The sequence below is a fragment of the Phyllobates terribilis genome, unplaced genomic scaffold (assembly GCF_046119375.1).
Source record: "Phyllobates terribilis strain yellow unplaced genomic scaffold, ASM4611937v1 Scaffold_4__5_contigs__length_816908805, whole genome shotgun sequence".
Lineage (NCBI taxonomy): Eukaryota > Metazoa > Chordata > Amphibia > Anura > Dendrobatidae > Phyllobates > Phyllobates terribilis.
This window is the reverse complement of record NW_027362764.1, coordinates 226,026,445-226,050,549: the sequence shown is the minus strand read 5'-3', so window position 1 is coordinate 226,050,549 and position 24,105 is coordinate 226,026,445. Positions and strand designations below refer to the sequence as shown.

Here is a 24,105-nt window from a genome sequence, read left to right as displayed (position 1 = left end):
ACCTAACACATCCATTGAAGCCATTGTCCCCTGTAAAAGAAAACAGAAAATAAAAAAGCAAATTTATACTCACCTAACACCTAATTCCCGAAGCCATTTTCCCCTGTAAAAAAAACAAAAATAAAAAACAACCATATCTCTCACCTGTCTGAAGTGATGAAATAATTCATACTGTCCCATGACAATCTGGATCAGCTGCAGAGCAGTCACATCAACAGTCATTGATGTGACTGCTCTACACAGTAGCATGCTACACACTGATTCAGCGCTATACACTGCGGGAGTGATTACGCTTCTGTCAGTATGTAGCTGTCGGCCAGGTAGAGCAGTCACATCTGTTGATGTGACTGCTCTAGAAATGGTCCGATTGTCATGGGACATTATGGATTACGTGGATTATGGCAGATAGGTGAGATAAATGATGGTTTATTATTTTTTCTCTTTTACAGGTAACAATGGCTTCGGAGATTAGTTGTTAGGTGAGTATATGGAGGTTTTTATTTTTTACAGGGGACAAGGGCTTCAGGGATTTGGTGGGAGGTGAGTATAATGTGTTTTTTATTTTTAGTTCACTATCTATTTATTTTAACTTTTTTTTTTCTTTACTGTGAACACAGGCACCGGCTGATGACAAATCCCATCAACGGCGCCTGCTCTCGCTGTTATCTGCGACAGCAGGCTTATGCTGATGGGAGAAGAAATATATTATCAGCCGACGCCTATGATCCATGATGAATTCTTTGTGCGTTTTGCCACGTTTTTCACACACTGACTTCAATTGAATTAGTCAAATCCGCTGCAAATCTGCAAACATTTTTATACCTGCGTTTTTGCTGCATATTTGACTGACTCAATTGAAGTCAATGGGTGAAAAATGCGGCAAAACTGCAGATTTAAGAGCACAGCAAATCCTGAATGGAAAATTACTGATCATGTGCACAGCACTTCAGGATTCTCATTGACTTAAGGATTCCCTAGTGTTTTTGGGCCAATTCTGCATGGAAAAAACAACACAAAAATGTACTAAAAACGCACAGTGTGCACACATCTTAATAGTTTTTCCCACTTATAACATACTGTATATCATGCCCACAGTGATAGATTGTGGATCGGTGGGAATCATCTGGACTACGTATGGTTATAATGAAACAACCCACTTTTCTTTATTATAGTCAGCAGCTAATGACAAAAGATATATGGAGTGGTGGCATACACACTGCCTACTCCAAGCTTATGGGAGATACAGAGTAAAAAGTAGTTGTTGTTTCACTGAACTATGATCTTTAACTGGAAACATTTTAGGAAATTGGTCACCTATCAGGAAAAACCTTGAATTTGGAATATTTTTCAAAGAATCCATCATTTGGATGGCATTTAGATTTTTTTTTTAAACTATTGAAAGCTAAGGTTTATGAACTAATCCTCAGTAATGAAGTCAATAATAAAGTAGCTGATTTTTACTAGAGAGGTTTGTCTGGTTCTAACACGTTATCACTTATCTGCAGGATAGGAGACATCTTTTCAGTCAGTGGGGGTCCGACTGCTGGGACCACCACCAGAACAGGGCACTTTTCTCCTGATTCAAATAGAGGGCAGTGCACATGCTCGACTGATGCTCCAGTCATTTCCCATAGGGCTATTGCTGAATGCAGCACTTCAGCAGCCCCATAAAAATTGAATGGAATTGCGCTTGAGCATGCAAACTGACGCTCCAAAAGGGGCAAAAGTGGGAGTCCCAGCGGTCAGACTGCCTCCAATATAAAAAATGATCCCTTATCCACTCTTATGTGATAACTTGTTCCAACCAGACAATCCCTTTAAAGAATGTAACTTATATGGGATGGTTTTTGAGATGTTGTCGGTTTTCGTACCTTTTTCAGTTCCTCTTGTATACATGTGGAGTTGTCTTCTGATGAAAGCATTTCATAGTTTCCAGCGCTCAGTCTAGGCTCCGGCTCGTGCTCATCTCCAGATGAAGTTTCTCTGTCGCTCATCTTTGCTGTTAATTCATTTATTCTAGTTTTTAGTTTTTGCTCAATGCTGTCACTTTCCGTTCTATGTTGCTGATCTCCACTGCTCATCCCAGTTTCTGATAAATCACTACAACTCTGTAGGCAAGAAAAAATGTTACACATTGCTAGTCATACTCCCTTTATATGGCATAACACCTAAAATAAAAATAAGTAAAATCTGGAGAGAAATCACTGCTGTGACTGGAACACATTTGTGGATAGCCACAGTTATCTCTACTCTCCCAGAACTGTCACACATTGTCAGCCACAGGGCGCCATAACAATGGCAGATATGGAGCCTAATACCATGGCGAAACAATATCATGTTAATCCGCTTATCAATCTAGAGTAAATGACCTATGAGAATCTTATTAAGCTACATTACATGTAAGCTTCCCTTTTGTACTATGCGCTGTGAGGATTCTCCGATGCTGGTCCCAGGAGTGGCGGGCACATGACCGCAAATATGCAATTTGCATACTTCAGGCCACATTCCGACTAGACGTATCTGGCCTCACTCAATGCAAATGTATCCTTTCCTCCCAGACTGGTTCCGCTCCTTCAGTCTCAGACGTGTCCTCGCCAGTCTCCTGACATTTTCATGTAACTGCTGCAGCCAATCAGTGGCCGCCAATCAGCTGCAGCCTTCACAATTCCATCAGAGCAGAAGAACTGTGTTTCTTCCATTTGGACAGAAATGTGATGATCTGTGCCTCTGATTGGCTGCTGCAGTCACTTTAAATTGTCAGGAGACTGGCAAAAACACAGGGCTGAGAGAGGAGAGGTGGCACCAGACATGAAGGTGAGTATAGATTTTTAAATTTATAAAACAACCTAAGTCAGCCATGTTTTGTTTTGTTTTGCTGCTGGAAATCAGATGAAACATCTTTCATTAAAAGAAGGATCAGTCATCCATGAAAGAATATTCCCAGAAAGACTGTTTATTCGTCACCAGGAGTCATCGAACCTGTCTGGCCAGGTGAATCTAATGCCCAATATGGAATAGAATGTGTATTGCTGTGTCAGTCCGATCACTTACTAGACAATCCACCTTCAACCTTCATTTATCTAATGTGTTTTTATATATTACAAAATGATACAATTCAGTTCAAGAATTAGTGTATGATTGCCACCTGGTGGTGAAAAAGGGGTACCACACTATTTTCTTCGGTTTTTGATAAAAAATGTAACTTGATTACACTGAAACTAGTTTGATAGTGATATTTTTTTGCACTAAGTTTTCTATATATTGTTATTAATAGCTTAAACAATAATTATATATGTCAGCTGTATGATTTATGCTTTGAAATCAGTCTGATAAGGTTTTATAACTCTCATCACAAATTGACAGTGATTTTCTCTTTTCTGTAACCTTAATATGATGCTTGCATAGGACTGCCCAATGTTTGCCATTTATGTCATGATTCACGTCAATAACATGAAGAAAATTAATTCCAGATAATAATCGAGGACTTACGTCATTTTCTAAACCAACCTTATTTGTGTCCATAGTCCTTTTCTGCACTTTCACTATTGTATTGCTCCCTTCTCCCACCTCCTCCAGGGATACTTTGCTCTTCCTCCATCTCCTTGACCGTTTCTCAATATCAGCATGGCTTTTTTCTGCTTCGCTGCTGTCTGAGTATTCCATACTAACAGACTGTGGGTTGAAGTTGATATCCATCTTTCCATACACGTGTTCTTTATGCATCTGCTCACAGGCACTCTTTCTGTTTGGCCATAGAGATTTAGCAGACAGCCGACTCTCTTTTAGTGAGTTAACAGAGGAGGTTTCTGAGTCGGAATATACAGTTTCGGTGTTTGTAAACAGTCCGGATGATGGGGATGTTACAGGCTGATAATAATCATTGCCACATGCCCATTCTGTGTTATACTGGGAGTCCGTATAGCAGGAATCATCGGACATTTCTCTTGTTCTTCGCCGATATGCATTGAGTGCCAAGTTCCAGTCAACCTCCTCGTCACTGTCAGAGCCCATCTCGTCATAAGCTGAGACAACGGTAGACTCGTTCTCTAAGGATTTGAAGACTTGGCTCTTTGGTTGGGCAAGCATTCTTGGTGGAGGCAACGTTATACTTTGTAATGCTACCCAGTTTCCATCAGAACTCTGCAGAACTGGAGATGGACCTTTGAAGAAAACAAGAAGAATGTGTAACTCATATAGTTATCCAAGAATCCAATACACTGTAGAATGGCACACATGAACCCAAACCCACAAATGTACTCTAAACCTAATATCAATCCTGAATTGGCTGCCGATTCATTTAGTAATACAAGGTGTAAGGCGGCGCTGTTCACACCGTGCAGTAACTGAGGCAGTGACCCAAGCAAGTCCAACATAAGCAGCTTTTATTCAGCAACTCACAGGTAAAACAGAAAGTCCTGCGGTTTGCAGCCGAGTTAACATAAGTCCATAACAACGGCTGCCATGGGCAACGGCCGCGCCGGGCCGCTCAGAGCCTGACGGGAGCAGAGCCTTCGCAGGCGTGGGTTCAGCTACACACAGGCCCGCCGAGCTTTCCTGCTATGCTCCGAGCAGGTCACAAAACTGAACAACACTAACCCTTAATGCAGGGGTTTTAAAGGACCCGAGGCAGGAGCCACTGGAAAACCCGGGTTGGAGGGAGGAAGCCACCCACTGCCTTCCTGTAGCCTCCTCCAAGAAATGAAGGGGCTGCCGGGTTTTACTTAATCTGCCTTAGCCAGATAGCCTGACCAGGTCAATGCTCACCTTCATTCCTGCATTGCAGCTGCAGCTGTGTCTGTGACTGCAATGCACTCCAACGGGTTTAATAGGTCTCTGTACACATTCTGGGGGATATATAACGTCCCTCGTATACGATCCCAGTCACTGCCTCACAAAGGATGGATAGTTAATATATGATATAAACTTATATCATCAACCTAATTGTTTAGTTTGATGTTTATTGGCAAACCACTACCGGGACAGGAACCCAATGCCCTTAAAGTGGTAGTCAAGCCTAAACAAGCTGTCAGTTATCCACTGGATATATGGTAACTGTTAGATTGGTGTTGGTGCCACTGATGAGATCACCACTGATCAGCAGAACAGGAAATTTCTGTCTTTATTTTTTCCTAGCAGCTTTACCACATCCAGATGTTAGAATGAAGGAACCAATAAAGCATGCACCCTTCTACTCTATTCAGGTCTATAAAAATGAAAATACACATAGATAGCAGAGTGCAGCGATTGGCAGGACCAGACAACAATCTGATTTGTATGGATATGAATGAAAATTTGTATGGCCATGGCAGCAGAATGATTGATTGCCAGATGATCAATGGTCATTCAACTATCAACCTACCTCTATCTAATGTATATGGCCACTTTAACCCCTTACTAACCAGGCCTGAATTAGGCCTTAATAACTTGACAATTTTTTTTCTATTATCTTTGGAACAGCCATATTTTTTTTACTTTATTTTTTTTTGTCTTCAACTGATATGGCAGCACGAGTCCTTGTTTTATGAAGGAGGGAAAACTGAATTATTTGTAGAACTGTTCTGGGCTACATAAAAGTTACTGTACTGTACTTACTGTAATATATACAGTATATATAAATAGTCTAAATGCTTTTTTCACTGTTTGCATTGCAAAACACACGCACACACACACACATATATATATATATTTGTGAAAGTATTTGGCCCCTTTGAACTTTTTTACCTTTTGCAACATTTCTGGCTTCAAACATAAAGATCAACAACAAGTGGGACACAATCGTGAAGTGGAACAAAATTTATTGGATATTTTAAACTTTTTAAAAAAAAATAAAAAATGAAAAGTGGGGCGTGCAATATTATTCGGCCCCCTTGAGTTAATACTTTTTAGCGCCACCTTTTGCTGCGATTACAGATGCAAGTCACCTGGGGTACGTCTCTATCAGTTTTGCACATGGACATCCTGAAATTCTTGCCCATTCTTCCTTGTAAAACAACTCAAGCTCATTGAGGTTGGATGAGGGGCATTTGTGAACAGCAGTTTTCAGCTCTTTCCACAGATTCTCGATTGGATTCAGGTCTGGACTTTGACTTGGTTATTCTAACACCTAGATATGTTTATTTTTGAACCATTCCATTGTAGATTTTGCTTTATGTTTGGGACCATTGTCTTGTTTGAAGATAAATCTCTGTCCCAGTCTCAGGTCTTTTGCAAACTCCAACAGGTTTTTTTCCAGAATGGTCCTGTATTTGGCTCAATCCATCTTCCCATCAATTTTAACCATCTTCCCTGTCCCTGCTGAAGAAAAGCTGGCCCAAACCATGATGCTGCCACCACCATGTTTAACAGTGGGGATGGTGTTTTGAGGGTGATGAGCTGTGTTGCTTTTACGCCAAACATATCATTTTGCATTGTGGCCAAAAAGTTTGATTTTGGATTCATCTGACCAGAGCACCATATTCTACATGTTCGGTGTGTCTCCCAGGTGGCTTGTGGCAACCTTTATATGAGACTTTTTATGGATATCTTTGAGAAATGGCTTTCTTCTTGCCACTCTTCCATAAATGCCCGATTTGTGCAGTGTATGACTGATTGTTGTCCTATGGACAGACTCTCCCACCTCAGCTGTAGATCTCTGCAGTTCATCCAGAGTGATCATGGGCCTTTTGGCTGCATCTCTAATCAGTCTTCTCCTTGTTCGAGATGAAAGTTTAGAGGGACGGCCGGGTCTTGGTAGATTTGCAGTGGTCTGATACTCCTTTCATTTCAATATGATCGCTTGCACAGTGCTCCTTGAGATGTTTAAAACTTGGGAAATCTTTTTGTATCCAAATCCAGCTTTAAACTTCACCACAACAGTATCTCGACCTGCCCGGTGTGTTCCTTGGTCTTCATGATGCTCTCTGCACTTGAAACAGAACCCTGAGACTGTCAGAGAGCAGGTGCATTTATATGGAGACTTGATTACACACAGGTGGATTCTATTTATCATTACTAGTGTTGAGCCACCCCCATAGTGTTCGGGTTCGGTTCGGTTCGTCGAACACCGGGATGTTCGAGGAACTGTTCGTCGAACTGTTCGTCGAACACATTAAAACACCGTTAAAACCAATGGCAGGCAAACAAAAACACATAGAAACACATAGAAAACACCTTCAAAGGTGTCCAAAAGCTGACAAACTGCTCAGAAGACGCTCTCTTTAAAAAAGCCGGCCGGCAATTCAGCAGCGGCATACACCGGTACCCGACAATTTAGACAAGAAGGAATAGAGCATCACACATAGATTAGATAGATAGAAACATGTCAGTCACATATATAAGAAGTACAGTGACAGTGTTGGTTACTGTACTTGTCATTTAGTGCAAAGGATTTATTAAAAAAAATATTAGTGTTTTTATGCACCGTCTCTTTAAAAAAGACGGCTGGCAATTCAGCAGCGGTACCCGACAATTTAGAACAGAAAGATAGAGCACATTCTCCTGCACTCAGCGCTTCAGCGTGAGAATTTTCCCACGCTGTCAGTGACGTGCATGAGGTGAGTTCATGTCCAATGATCTCAGCTCACCTCATGCACGTCACTGACAGCGTGGGAGAATTCTCACGCTGAAGCGCTGAGTGCAGGAGAATTTTCCCACGCTGTCAGTGACGTGCCTGAGGTGAGCCGAGTTCATTGGACATGTACTCGGCTCATCTTTATGCCGTCACAGCGAGACACTGAGGAGCGCAAGCATGCCTACGCTTCTCAGTGTGTGCGGCATGGCAAGCTGGATGGCAGCGTTCTGCTGCGATCCAGCATGTTATGTGAATGTAGCAGAGCTGAAGCCGTCGTGGGAACCATGGAAAGGTAAGGATGATGTTGGTTTATTATTTTACTTTTATTGCAGGAGATTGTTGGCTTCAGCTGGAATGGGCGTGTCGGTAAGTATGGTTTAATTTAGAACAATAAAGAATTGTGTCTTTATTTCAATTAAAGGACTTTATTCTGGGTGTTTGTGTTTTTTTTTTTAATTCTTTACTAGAAATTCTTGGCGGTCATGTCTAATATTGGCGTGACCCCATGAATTTCGGGCTTGCGCCATTTCTGGGGCGGCTGACGGCTGGTGTTTCTAGCCTGGGAGGGGGCCAATATTCATGGCACCCTTCCTGGGCTATTAATATCAGCCCCCAGCTGTCTGTCTAGCCTTTGCTAGCTATTAAAATAGGGGGGACCCCACGTCATTTTTTTGGGGGTCCCCCATTTTAATAGCTAGTAAAGGTTAGGTATTCAGCTGGGGGCTGATATTAGTAGCCTGGGAAGCTCCGTGGGTATCACCCCCTTCCCAGGCTTCAAACATCTGCCCCAGCTGTCTGCTTAACCTCCGCTAGAGCCTAAAATTACGGGGAACCCCACGCCAATTTTTTTTTATATAAATCCTTTATTTTAACACTAAATGACAAGTACAGTAATCAACACTGTCACTGTACTTCTTATATATGTGACTGACATGTTTCTATCTATCTAATCTATGTGTGATTCTCTATTCCTTCTATTCTAAATTGTCGGGTACCGCTGCTGAAATGCCGGCCGGCTTTTTTAAAGAGACGGTGCATGAAAACACTATTATTTTTTTTAATAAATCCTTTACACTAAATGACAAGTACAGTAAGCAACACTGTCACTGTACTTCATATATATGTGACTGACATGTTTCTATCTATCTAATCTATGTGTGATTCTCTATTCTTTCTGTTCTAAATTGTCGGGTATCGGTGTATGCCGCTGCTGAATTGCCGGCTTTTCATGTTTCACTGTGAGCACTGTTCCCATCGATTTGGGCAATCACTGTAATGCCACAACCACCATGGCTGTGGCATTACAGTGAGTGGCAGACAATCCCTGCATGATTGGTGCTCTAAATAGCGCCAGATATGCAGGACACGCTTTTGGCGCACGAACAGTTATCGAACATAACCTCGAACAGCCGAATTTTTTGCAAATCGGTCGGGTTCGTCGAACGACTCGAACACCGCCAAAACAGCTCGAATTTGAGATTGGCGAACAGTTCTAGTCGAACACCGCTCATCTCTAATCATTACCAATCATTTAGGACAACATTGGATCATTCAGAGATTCTCTCTAAACTTCTGGAGTGAGTTTGCTGCACTGAAAGTAAAGGGGCCGAATAATATTGCACACCCCACTTTTCATATTTTATTTTTTTTAAAAGTTTAAAATATACAATAAATTTTGTTCCACTTCACGATTGTGTCCCACTTGTTGTTGATTCTTCCCCAAAAAATTAGAATTTTATATCTTTATGTTTGAAGCCAGAAATGTGGCAAAAGGTAGAAAAGTTCAAGGGAGCCAAATACTTTTACAATGCACTGCATATATATATATACAATGCTCAAAAAATAAAGGGAACAATAAAATACCACATCCTAGATATCACTGAATGAAATATTCCAGCTGCAAATCTTTATTCATTACATAGTGAAATGCGTTGAAAACAATAAAACATAAATCAGTATCATCAAAATTAATATCCCATGGAGGTCTGGATTTGCAATGATACTCAAAATCAAAGTGGAAAATCAAATTACAGACTGATCCAACTTCAGTGAAAATGCTTCAAGACAAGGAAGTGATGTGCAGTAGTGTGTGTGGCCTCCACATGCCTGTATGACCTCTCTACAATGCCTGGGCATGCTCCTGATGAGGCAGCGGATGTTCTCCTGAGGGATCTCCTCCCAGACCAGGATTAAAGCATCAGTCAACTCCTGTACAGTCTGTGGTGCAACGTGGCGTTGGTGTATGGAACAAGACATGATGTTATGATCTGCAACATAAACTAAGGAAAGATAAGGAAAAGCTGTCCCTACAATAAGACTAAGCTGAATCCCTACGATGTAGTGGGCTGCCTGTTCCTTGTGAACAGACCCGCCTTCGTCCTCGGCTAGTCTGAATGGAGACCTATAAAATTAAGGGAGAGGTTCCTAAAAGAACTAAGGACTAGGACAAAAAAGGGACACCTCCTAAACAGAAGTTGTAGCAGAGCAAAAAGGACAAACTGACAAAAAGTACTAAAGGTCCCAGAGGACCAAGAACTGACAGAGATAGGCACCAAAGCACCTGGCTAGAGAGACAGTGAAAACAACACTGAAGTCCAGCAAAGCCAGAAGGGCGGAGCTGGAATATATAGGCAGCTGGTCACGTGACCGCAAAACACAAGATAGCAAAAACTAACAGGAGGGTTCTAACAGTACCCCCTCTTCTATGAGGATCCTCCGAATCCTCCAGTCCCAGCCCTATCAGGAAACCTCCTGTGGAAAGCTTTAACAAGCCTAGGAGCAGAGACATCATCCGTCCTTACCCAGGAGTTGTCTTCGGGAATTAAACCCTTCCAGGAGACAAGATACTGTAATTTCCTTCTATGCCATCTAGAATTCAATATATGAGAAATTTCATATTCGCCGTCTTCCACCACAGGAGGACCTATTAGATACGTCAGCCTTTTTCAACAAGGAAACATGAAACACAGGATTAATCTTCCAGGACGTAGGGACATCCAACCTAACAGCAGACGGGTTAACAACCTGAAGCACTTTAAATGGACCCACAAACTTAGGACCCAGTTTTTTAGAGGGAATCCTCAACCGCAGGTTCTTCGAGGACAACCAAACCATGTCACCCACAGTAAACAAAACCTCTTTACGTTTCCTGTCAAAATACTTCTTGGACTTCTTTCTTTCAGTCTGTCAATTCGACTCAGGATGATAACCAGACGAAAATGACAAATGGACTCCCAACCTGTCACAAAAAGCACACCAAAAGCGAGCCACAAACTGAGGTTTTCTATCAGAAACAATATCCGTGAGAACGCCATGGAGCTTGACAATCTCCTTAACAAACGCCTTAGCGAGTGTCTTGGCGCAGGGCAACTTAACGAATGGAACCAAATGACACAACTTACTAAAACGGTCCACGACCACCCAGATGACAGTAAAACCCTCGGACACCGGAAGATCAGTAATAAAATCCATAGTGAGATGCGTCCAAGGTGCACTAGGAACCTCCAGAGGGCAAAGCAACCCCGCAGCAGGAGTATGTGAAGCCTTTGACCTAGCACACACAGTACACTGACGCACCCACTTGATGACTTCCTTCTGCCATCCAGGCCACCAAAAACGGCGACTGATAAGTCTCTTAGTCTCCGAAACTCCTGGATGACCTGCCAACCGAGACTCATGACACTCCACAAACAAATCTATCCTAAAGGCTCTAGGCACGAACAACCTCCCATGGGGAGTGTTAGATGGAGCATCATCTTGAGCATTCAGAATCCCATTCTCCAAAATGGAGTCCAAAGCCGCCACCACAACTCCTTTCTGCAAAATGCTCTCCTCCTCCTCGGCACCGACCGTAGGAGAGAAGCTGCGAGATAAAGCATCGGCTTTAACATTCTTAGTACCAGGGATATAGGCAACAGAAAAATGAAACCGAGAAAAAAAAAGTGCTCACCTAGCTTGACGGGCATTCAAACGCTTGGCAGCATCCAGATAGATCAAATTCTTATGATCTGTGAAAACCTGAATAGGAAATCTAGCGCCTTCCAAAAAATGACGCCAGTGTTCAAACGCAAGTTTAATAGCCAGCAACTCCCGATTTCCAACATCATAATTCAGTTCGGTTTCCGAAAAATTTTTCGAAAAAAAGGCACAAGGATGTGCTCCACCCTTGTTCTCTTGAGACAAAACTGCTCCGACCCCCACTGATGAAGCATCGACCTTGACCAAAAAAGGCTTGGTCTCATCAGGCTGCATAAGGATAGGGGCAGAACTGAACCTCTCTTTGAGATACTCAAACGCTTCAATGTCTTCAATAGTCCACTGGGCCATATTTGCACCTTTCCTGGTGAGAACAGTTAGAGGTTTAACAATTACAGAAAAATTCTTAATGAATTTCCTGTAATAATTGGCAAAACCCAAAAATCTCTGTATAGATTTCAAACCAATAGGCCTAGGCCATTCCTGCACAGCCTGAACCTTCACAGGGTCCATCTCAAAGCCCTCACTGGAGACAATGTAGCCCAAAAAACTAATTTTCTGCACAGCGAACTCACATTTCTCCAGCTTCTCAAAGAGTGAATTATCACTCAATAACTGCAAAACTTCATGTACACTCTGCCAATGGGACTCTAGATCTGGTGAATAAATCAAAATGTCATCCAAATACACAACCACATTCTTACCAATCAAAGGTCTCAGGATGTCATTAATAAGGTTCTGAAAAAATGCAGGTGCATTGGTAAGACTAAAAGGCATCACCAGATTCTCAAAGTGACCTACCGGAGTGTTAAAAGCAGTTTTCCATTTATCACCCTCCTTCACACGTAACAAATTGTATGCCCCCCGGAGATCAATTTTGGAGAACCACTTGGCCCCCACTAACTGGTTAAACAAGTCAGGAATTAACGGCAATGGGTAGGAATTGCGTACGGTAATCTTATTAATTTCACGAAAATCCAGACATGGACGTAAACCTCCGGAGCTGGAATATATATATAGGCAGCTGGTCACATGACCGCAAAACACAAGATAGCAAAAACTAACAGGAGGGTTCTAACACATGATGTCCCAGATGTTCTCAACTGGATTCAGATCTGGGGAATGGGAAAGCCAGTCCAAAGCATTAATGCCTTCATCATGCAGGAATTGCTGACACACTTCAGCCACATGATGCCTAGCATTGTCATGCATCCGAAGAAACCCAGGGCCCACTGCACCTGCATAAGGCCACACAGTGGGTCTGAGGATCTCATCACGGTACCTATTGGCTGTCAGGTTACCTCTGGCTAGCACATGGAGGGCTGTGTGGCCCTCCAAAGAAATGCCTCCCCACACCATTACTGACCCACTGCCAAACTGATCATGCTGGAGGATGTTGCAGGCAGCAGAACATTCTACATGGCGTCTCCAGACTCTGTCACGTCTGTCACATGTGCTCAGTGTTAACCTGCTCTCATCTGTGAAGAGCAAAGGAAGCCAATGTCAAATATGCCAATCTTTGTGTTCTCTGGCAAATGCCAATCACCCTGCATGGTGTTGGGCGGTAAGCCCAACACCCACTTGTGGATGTCGGACCTTCATACCACCCTCATGGAGTCTGTTTTTTGACTGCTTGAGCAGACACATGGATGATAGTGGCCTGCTGGAGGTCATTTTGCAGGGCTCTGGCACTGCTCCTCCTGTTCCTCCTTGCCCAAATAAGGAGGTAGTGGTCCTGCTACTAAGTTATTGCCCTCCTACGCCCCCCCACCTCTCCTGGTGTACTGGCCTGTCTCCTGGTACAGTATCTGCTCCATGCTCTGTACACTGTGCTGACAAACACAGCTACCCTTCTTGCCACAGCTCTCATTGATGTGCCATCCTGAATGAGCTGCACTACCTGAGCAACTTCTGTGGGTTGTACTGTAGACACCGCCTCATGCTACTGTACCTCTAGGGGTGAGAGTAATGACAAAATGCAAAAGTGACCAAAACAACAGCCAAAAAGGATGAGAACAGAAATGGTCTGTAGTCATCACCTGCAGTACCACTCCTTTATAAGAGTTGTCTTGCTAATTGCCTATAATTTCTACCAGTTGTCTGTTCCATTTGTACAACAGCAGAAGAAATTCAATTACAATCAGTGTTGCTTCATAACTGGACAGGCTGATCTCACAGAAGTGTGATTGACTTGGAGTTACATTGTGTTGTTTAAGTGTTACCTTTATTTTTTTGAGCAGTGTATATACATACACACAGGGGGTGAAATAAGTATCCAAAGTCACCAATTTTCTAAGTATGTACTGTATTTATAAAGGTGCTATTGACATGAAATTCTCACCAGATGTCAGTAATAAGCCATCCAATCCACACAGGCAAATAAATCAAACCATAGATGACCATAAATTAAGTTATGTGTAATAATGAAAACAACAAGTACAAATATATGAACACATGAAGACAGAGAGGTGTAAATAGCCATGGAAAGTCATGACAACAGCTGAAATCTATCAGTAATTAGAAAGCAATCCTGTCACTTAGTGGAAAATATAATATAATGTAATATCAGCTGGTAAAACTGATGATCTATACGGTAAATATATTTACTTAGAAAATTAGTGACAAGTTCAATAGTTTTTTCACCCGCTGTATGTATACAATTCTATCTATCTATCTAGCTATCAAGGTAGATATATATGTGTATTCAGTGGGGAATATAAATATTTGATACACTGCAGATTTTTCAAGTTTCTCCACATACAAAGAATATATAGGTCTGTGATTTTTATTGTACACGTCAATTATGAGAGACAGAATAAAAAAAAAAAAAACAGAAAAACACATTATATGATTTTTACATAATTAATTTGCATTCTATTGCACAAAATAAGTATTTGATACAACAGAAAAACAGAACTTAATATTTGGTACAGAAACCTTTGTTTGGAATTACACAGTGCAGCAGGGATTTTGACCCACTCCTCCATACAGATCTTTTCCAGTTCTTTCAGGTTTTGGGGCTGTCGCTGGGCAACATTGAGTTTCAGCTCCCTCCAAAGATTTTCTATTGGGTTCAGGTCTGGAGATTGGCTAGGCCACTCGAGGACCTTAAAATGCTTCTTAAGGAGCCACCTTTTAGTTGCTCTGGCTGTGTGTTTTGGGTCATTGTCATGCTGGAAGACCCAGTCACGACCCTTCTTCAATGCTCTTACTGAAGGAAGGAGGTTGTTGGCCAAAATCTTGCGATACATGACCCCATCCATCCTCCCTTCAATACAGGGCAGTTGTCCTGTCCCCTTTGCAGAAAAGCACTCCCAAAGTATGAGATTTCCCGCACCATGCTTCATGGTTGGAATAGTGTTTTTGGGGTTGTACTCATCCTTCTACTTCCTTCAAACACGGTGAGTGGAGTTGATACCAAAAAGTTTTATTTTGGTCTTATTTGACCCCACATGACCTTCTCCCATGTCTCTATCATCCAGATGGTCATTGGAGAACTTCAAACGGGCCTGGACATGTGCTGGGGGACCTTACATGCTCTGCAGGATTTTAATCCATGATGGCGTAGTGTATTACTAACAGTAATGTTTGAGACTGTGGTCCCAGCTCTCTTCAGGTCATTGACCAGGTACTCCCATGTAGTTCTGGGCTGATTCCTGACCTTTCTCAGAATCATCCTTACCCCACGAGGCGAGATCTTGCATGGAGACTCCGATCGAGAAAGATTGACAGTCATCTTGTGTTTCTTCCATTTTCTAACAATTGTGCCAACAGTTGTTGCCGTCTCACCAAGCTGCTTGCCTGTTGTGCTGAAGCCCATCCCAGCCTTGTGCAGGTCTACAATTTGGTCCCTGGTATACTTAGACAGCTATTAGGTCTTGGCCATGGTGGAGAGGTCGGAGTGTGATTGATTGAGTGTGTGGGCAGGTGTCTTTTATACAGGGAATGAGTTCAAACAGGTGCAATTAATATAGGTAATGAGTGCAGAGTAGGAGGGCTTCTTAAAGAAAAACAAACAGGTCAGTGAGAGGCAGAATTCTTGCTGGTTGATCAAATACTTATTTCATGCAATGAAGTGCAATTGAATTATTTAAAAATCATACAATGTGATCCTCTTGTTTTTATTTTTAGATTCTGTCTCTCACAGTTGAAGTGCACCTACGATAAAAATTACAGACCTCTCCATTCTTTGTAGTTGGGAAAACCTGCAAAATCGGCAGTGTATCAAATACTTATTTTCCCCACTGTTTAGACACACACATATATGTTTTTTTGCGATGCAAATATTGAAAAAAGCATTTTTTTGGTTTACATTTTTCTTTTTATATTTTTCCTATTCATGTTTCACACCAATCACCTATTAAATCAATTCTCTAGGTAATTACATCACGTGGATACCTAATATATATATATATATATATATTTTTTTTTTGTTGTTGCATGTATGTAATAAAATGTGTATATGTGTATACTTATTTTTTCCACACTGTTTGTCATGGGGACTTAATATTTTCTATTACTTTTTTTAGTTTGTTTTTGAAAATGTTTTACACATAGTTATATTTTTTGCATAATAAAATCCTAAAAGATCTCTGGGAATATTATTTTTCTTTTATTGTTAATTTTTTCCCACTGTAACTGGGGCATGCATAGGAGTCCCACTTACAGAAAAAAAACAGCCCCCCTGCTGACCTAGGCGTCACTGACAGTGCTAATCTGGATCTGCTAGGATACAGCAGCTCTGCTATACTGACAGAGACCTGGTAGTCATCTGATCACTAGGTCCTACAGAAGTATCAGCAATAGCGATGATTCTGTTTAATGCATAGAGCTCACTGAGCTCTATGTTGCCATAAAAGGAGAAGACAGGAGAAGTAATAAACAACTACTGTCTTCTCCCTGGGATGCCTGGCTGTGTGTTACAGCCATTGACTGACCTGCGTATGCTATTTTGCAGAAGCTTTAACCACGCACCAAAGCTTTATAATGGCACAAGTTAAAGCCCAGGATCATGTTCAATAAATTTACAGCACTTGGTTGTTATCTGGTTAACAAATTAAATCAGATGGTCCTACAAGATAAAATCTGTTGTGATGTACGGACTGTATTGAAGAACATAAATTACTTGAATCGTAAAGACTGTCCACACTCTTCCAACTTGGCAATGTAGAAGGTCTTGCTTCTTTAAGTTTCCTCTTGTGGATTCTTTGTGATGAGTAGCGGGGTTCTGGGGTACTAGTTTTCACCTCTGCATGGTTACTTGCTGCATCTTCACTCATGAGAGAGAAAGCAGAGTGGGATCTCTAAAGAAAGAAAGTGAGATAATATTTAGGAGTTTTAGAATGTGGTTTTTTTCTTGCTGCAATTGCAGTAAAATCAGATCATTTTTGCTGCTATTTTTGAAAATGCTGGCAAACAAAAAAAAACCCCATCAATGCTTAAACACAGCCTCAAGCTTTATGCAACATACATTAGTCTCTATTAGAAAGTATATCTTTGCTTTACTATCCAGTAGTAACAGGACGTAATGAAATCTGCCATTTTGTCACCTCAGATACTTGAATTTCCTGCTAATAACTGATAATGTTTAATATTTTAACTTACATTATACTATAGATACTGAAGGCTACTTTTAAAAGAAAGGGTTTCCAGTAACTCCCAACTGCCCCTAGAGATATCATACTGTTTATAGGGGCATTAGACTGTGTCGAGAAGCTGAGGGGATATTGTGGGGGCATCATACTGTTTAGAAGGAAATGAAGGGGAATTATACTGTGTTGGAGAGCTGTGGGGGCATGATACTGTGTGGGAAGACTAAGGGGGTATCATACTGTTTAAGAGAAAATGTGGGGGCATTATACAATGTGGGGGAGATGCGGGGCATCACACTTTGTGAAAGGACTGTGGTGGCATTATACTGTGCAGGAGGACCGTAGGGTCATCAAACTGTGTGGGAAAGCACTGGGGGTCATACTTTGTGTTGGGGAAATGGGGGGCATCATACTATATTGGGGGCATTGTGGAAACAACATATTGTGTGTGGAAACTGGTTGCATCACAATGTAGGTGAGAGACATAGGGGCATCATACTGTGCGTGGAGAGCCACCGTAGGGAATTCATATGGTGTGAGGGGGCTACGGTGGTATTATAGTGTGCGTGTGTGTGTGTGTGTGTGTAAGGGGGGTTGTGGACATCATAATGTGTGTGGGGGATTTTGGCATCATACTTTGGTGCACTAGAGGCATCATAATGTGTGTGAGGGGGGCATTGCGGGTATTATATTGTGTTCATGGGGACTATGGGAATCACACTGTTTGAAGGTGCAGTGGGGGCATCATACTGTGTGTGCTGGGCATTGTGTGGGCATCATAGAGTGTGGTGGGCACTATGGTGACATCATACTGTGCCGGGGACATTGTGGGCATCATACTGCATAGGTGAGCACTGTTTGGGCATTAGAGTGTGTGGTGAGCACTGTGGGTGTATAATACTGTGTGATGGAGGCCACTGTGAGTATCATACAGTGTGTTGTGGGCACTGTGTGGGCCATGAAAGGGGTATCGTACTGTGTTGGAACACTAAAGTGTTTCACTAGTGTAAAATAAAAATTGCCATGCCATACTACGCCACAGTATGCATCTCTCTTTCCTAAATTTCAAAGTTAGGAGGTATGAGTAAATTAAACAGTGTGATACATACATTACAGAAAACTATCAGGCTTGCATAGAGATGTGTGCTGTTGATGTATTCAGTGCTTATTAGATTGCCTTTGCTGGATAATATATTTTTTACACAATAAAATTTGAGATTTTTTTCTTCACTTGATATGATATACCACCACTCATCCACTAGGTGGTGATACAGGATCACGCAAAACATAAATAAGCTCCATAAGTGATAAGGCAGAAGTACAATCTGGACTCATGTTCTGAAAATATATAAAAACGGATGATTTTGTGCGGTTCATTATCAATGACTGTAGTTCTGTAGATCTATAAGCCTAAGACTTTCTGATTTATTTTTTACATGACCAGCAAAGATTTTCATGTGCAGGTAGTGAACAGTGAAGGTTCCTATTGATTAACAGCATGCAGAGATCTTGAAAACTGTGAGAAAAGTATTCAGAAATTATAACAATTATTTACCTTTTCATTATGCAACAAATAACATTATTTGCAGAAACCAGATTGCACCTTTAACCCTTCCCATATTTTGGTGATTTCTTTTTTTTTCACCTTCACTGTCATCCGTTTTCCCCAAAATATACATTATTATTTTTTTTTTTTTTAAGGAAGAGTCATAGTTTTAATTATCAGCATTTTTTTACCAATTATTTGCACTGTGGAAAAAAAACATCCATTCTGCTGGTTTAGGGTTTAGCTTTTATGACATTCACTGTGCCATAAAATGACACGATAGCTTTATTCTGCGGTCAGTACGACTGCAGAGATCAAATTGATTTTCTACTTTTAAGTTTTTGTTTTTTTTAAACTCCGACTTGTGTTGCCATATTCTGAGCCCAATAATATTCTTATTATTTTGTCAATTCAATTGTGTGAGATCTTGTTTTTTTCAGGGTAAGTTTTTTTTTCTTGTTACATTTTGGCATGGATACAATGCAACTTTCTGATCACTTTTCCATTCCAATATGGAATTCGATATGACCAACCTAAAAACAGCAATTCTGTATTTTTATGACATTCAATGAGCAAGATAAATAATGGGATATTTTAAAAGTTCAGACTTTAAGGTCATGTTTACACATAGCGTAAATGCTGCCTTTTTATTTTTGCTACTTTTTAGCTACATGTTTTCTGCAGGTGTCCACACCAAAATTCATAATACGAATTTCAGATTTCCATAGAATCCTATGAAGAAAAAATGCGACCAGCGATTTCTCACTTTTCAACAAAATTTACAAAACCATTTTTTTAGGGACCACATCACATTTGAAGTGACTTTGAGGGGCATTTATGACAGAAAATACCCAAAAGTGACACCATTCTAAAAACTGCACCCCTCAAGGTGCTTAAACCACATTCAATAAGTTTATTAACCCTTCAGGTGCTTCATAGGAACTGAAGCAATGTGTTAGAAAAAAATGAACATTTAACTTTATTTCACAAAAATTTTACTTTAGACCCAAATATTTTTATTTTCACAAGGGTAACAAGAAAAAATGGACCACATAATTTGTTGTGCAATTCCTCTTGAGTACATTTATACCCCATATGTGGGGAAAAAACACTGTTTGGGCGCACGTCAGGACTCCGAAGGCAAGTAGCAGTGTGCGACTTTTTGAACGCAAAATTGACTGGAATCGACAGCAGACACCATGTTGTGTTTGGAGAGCCCCTGAGGTGTCTAATCAGTGGAAATCCCACACAAGTGACCCAAATTTGGAAACTACACCCCTCAAGGATTTTATCCAGTGGTATAGGGAGCATTTTGAACTCAGAGGTACGACACAGAATTTGATAACATTAGGTCATCATATTGAATACGTCGTCATTAGTGTTGAGCGCAAGTGCTCGCTACTTGCGTTTGCATCGGGTGCTCGGGTATGCACAGAGTGTCGCGGTTGCCCAAGTGACACAATCAAGTCCCCACCCCATATGTTTTGTGGCTGTTAGACACCCAAAAAAAACATGCGGGATGTATAACAGTCACGAAACATGTGGGGTGGGGACTCAAGCATGTCACTCGAGCACCTGCGATACTCGTGCAAACTCGAGTAGCGAGCACTTGCACTCAACACTAGTCATCATATCGTCATCGTAACCAGAACCCTAACACAACCCCAATTCTAACCCCAACCCTAACACAGCCCCAACTCTAACACAACCCTAACCCAACCATACCCCAACCCAAACCCTAGCGGCAAAGAATGGAATTTTTTTTATTTTTTTTATTTTAGAATTTTTATCTAACTAAGGGGGTGAAAAAGGGGGATTTTATTTACTATTTTTTTGCTTTTGATCACTGTGATAGGGTCTATGACCGTGATCAATTGGAACCAATAGGAAAAATTCCCTATTGTTGCCGGGTACCGGCTGGCAGATCTCAGCGGGTGCACCCGCCATTTTTTACAGGAAGATGACGATGAGGGCTGGGGGATGGAGCAGGTGGGACTGGGGGATGGTAGAGGTACTGAAGGGTTTGAGGGATGTCATTTCTCTAATGTATATCATATCAGCAGAGAGAGAAATCATTGTAACAGCGGGAACATTTTTTTTTTTGTGATCGCTGTTATTCACTAAAGAACGGTAATCATGTGATCAGGGACCGGAAAATTTGGCCCTGATCATGTTCTCAGGGTTTCAGCTACTCCCAGTAGTAGTAGCTAAGACGCCGGAGATTTTCCGACTCCTGGGGGGCGTTACAGCCTTTTTCGCGATCGCTGTTTCATATCGGTGGTCATTAAGGGGGCTAAACTCACAGTGGACATGAGTTTTCAAGAAATTATATCCACTTTGCTTGGCCAGTTAAACACAGCAGATTTTCTGCACAAAAACAATACAATGGAAAAAAAAAGTGCAGAATTTAAGTTAGGTGTGGACACAGAATTTTGGATGCAGCCATGCATTTTTTTTAGCTTTCCCCACCACTCTTGGTGACTTAAACATTCAATTGCTTGCAGGTACAATACACTGCAATACTTCTGTATTGCAGTGCATTGTCATTTTACCAATTTCTGATTAAAACCCTGCTTGTACATACATGGCAGGTGTCAGAGAGAAGTTCAGTCAATTCACAAGATCTGAATTTATGACTTTGTTTTTTATAGAAAACCACAAAAAAATATTCAAAAGAAAAATGTTTTTTTATTTTCCAATCTGATGTCTTTGATGTGGAGTTTGGACAAAGCATTGGTTTCTTTGTCATAGTCATAGTCCTTTCTATACAATTCTGCCATATTGATTATATTTTCATTTATCCATCATACCTTTTCCTCTTTTCGGTATTTCATGCTCCATCTGGCTGTCTATGACTATTTTCCCCTACATATTGCATGAATGTGAGTGGGAGACAGTTTACTCTGTGTGCAGACAGAGGCAGATCTTGGTTGCTTGCTGTCACAGAGCAGGGCTTGTTTCCATTGTCTTTTATCTTTGGAGCAGCAGGACTATGTTCATGTAGACAAGGCCAGTTTTAGACAAAATGGGGCCCTGGGCAAAAGTTTAAAGTGGGGCCCTAAATGTTGACATATTATATCATCACACACACACATTTAGGTTGCATTTACATGAGCTGAGTTCAAGCTGTTAAACAAGCACAATCAAAAATATTCAAGTTGTTCGGCGCCTGTTTACCAGCCTCTTTACACAGGCTGACAAAGAATGATGGGCACAGAATGATCACTAGTAAATCAATCTGTCCACATACAGTGTCCTGTTATCAACAGCACGTCTGCAGTTTTCACTGAGCAATGTGTTGCTGAGAACAATGATTTTTATTCTGGCATAAACAATGCAATGACCAGATGAATGAGCATCAATATGCTCATTCGTTGGGCAACTGCCAATGTGTTTACACCCATGAACTCTCATCTGCACTGTTGGTATTTCTAAATGTGGATGCTACATACACAGACCGTATGTAACACACAATATGCATGTTACACACATATGTATACACACATAGCACACACACATATGTATACACACAGAGCACATACAGACATATACATACACAGAGCACATACATACAGTACATATATACACAGAGTACATATATACAAAGACATGCATACCCAGAGCTCATACAGACACATGCATACACAAAGCACATACAGACACATGTATACGCACAATACTTACAGACATGTATACACAGAGCATGTACATACAGAAACATGCATACACAGAGCAAATACATACATATATGTATACACAGAGCACATACATTCAGACATATATGTATACACAGAGCAAATGCATACAGAGAAATGTATACAAAGAGCACATACATACAGACATATATCTATACCCAGAGCGCATACATACAGACACATGCATGCACAGAGCACATACAGAATATATGTAAACACAGAGCAAATACATATATGTATACACAGAGCACATACATACAGACAGATATATATCTACACATAGCACATACATACAGACATATATGCATACACAGAACATATACATACATATATGTATACACAGAGCACATACATACATACAGACACATGTATACACAGAGCACATACATACATATAGACTTGTGTATACACAGCTCATACAGACACATGCATACATGGCACATATATACATACAGTATATGAAAACACAGAGCACATACATACAGACACACAGCCCTATTTGCTATACAATCAATCCCTATTTGCTATTTTGGAGACAATTTATATACAGTTATATGAAAAAGTTTGGGCACCCCTATTAATCTTAAGCTTAATGTTTTATAAAAATTGGTGTTTTTGCAACAGCTATTTCAGTTTGATATATGTAATAACTGTTGGACACAGTAATGTTTCTGCCTTGAAATGAGGTTTATTATACTAACAGAAAATGTGCAATCTGCATTCAAACAAAATTTGACAGGTGCATAAGTATGGGCACCTTTATCATTTTCTTTTTTTAAGTACTCCTACCTACTTTTTACTGACTTACTAAAGCACTTATTTTGGTTTTGTAACCTCATTGAGCTTTGAACTTCATAGCCAAGTGTATGCAATCATGAGAAAAGCTACTTAAAGTGGCCACTTGCAAGTTGTTCTCCTGTTTGAATCTCCTCTGAAGAGTGGCATCATGGGCTCCTCAAAACAACTGTCAAATGATCTGAAAACAAAGATTATTCAACATAGTTCAGGGGAAGGATACAAAAAGCTGTCTCAGCGATTTAACCTGTCAGTTTCCACTGTGAGGAACATAGTAAGGAAATGGAAGAACACAGGGACAGTTCTTGTTAAGGCCAGAAGTGGCAGGCCAAGAAAAACATCAGAAAGGCAGAGAAGAAGAATGGTGAGATCAGTCAAGGACAATCCTCAGACCACCTCCAGAGAGCTGCAGCATCAACTAACTGCAGATGGTGTCACTGTGCATCGGTCAACTATACAACGCACTTTGCACAAGGAGAAGCTGTATGGGAGAGTGATGCGAAAGAAGCCGTTTCTGCAAGCACACCACAAACAGAGTCGGCTGAGGTATGCAAAAGCACATTGGGAGAAGCCAATTTCTTTTTGGAAGAAGGTCCTGTGGACTGATGAAACCAAGATTGAGTTGTTTGGTCATACAAAAAGGTGTTATGCATGGCGGCAAAAAAACACAGCACTCCAAGAAAAACACTTGCTACCCACAGTAAAATTTGGTGAAGGTTCCATCATGCTTTGGGGCTGTGTGGCCAATGCCAGCACCGGGAATCTTGTTAAAGTTGAGGGACGCATGGATTCCACTCATTATCAGCAGATTCTTGACAATAATGTTCAAGAATCAGTGATAAAGTTGAAGTTACTCAGGGGATGGATCTTTCAGCAAGACAATGATCCAAAACACCGCTCCATGTCTACTCAGGCATTCATGCAGAGGAACAATTACAATGTTCTGGAATGGCC

The 24,105-nt window shown here is 41.0% G+C and overlaps 1 protein-coding gene across 5 annotated transcripts in view; it reads right to left on the bottom strand.

The window, feature by feature from the left end:
• MYRIP (myosin VIIA and Rab interacting protein) overlaps positions 1-24,105 on the bottom strand; it is a 938,202-nt gene that overhangs the window by 80,558 nt on the left and 833,539 nt on the right. For all 5 annotated transcript variants that reach the window (XM_073678116.1, XM_073678115.1, XM_073678117.1 and 2 more), the window contains 3 exons: positions 16,650-16,827; positions 3,508-4,160; positions 1,872-2,108 (listed from right to left, as the gene is read on the bottom strand). In XM_073678116.1, the coding sequence (XP_073534217.1) occupies positions 1,872-2,108; positions 3,508-4,160; positions 16,650-16,827 (1,068 nt within the window). The remainder of the gene's footprint in view (positions 1-1,871; positions 2,109-3,507; positions 4,161-16,649; positions 16,828-24,105) is intronic.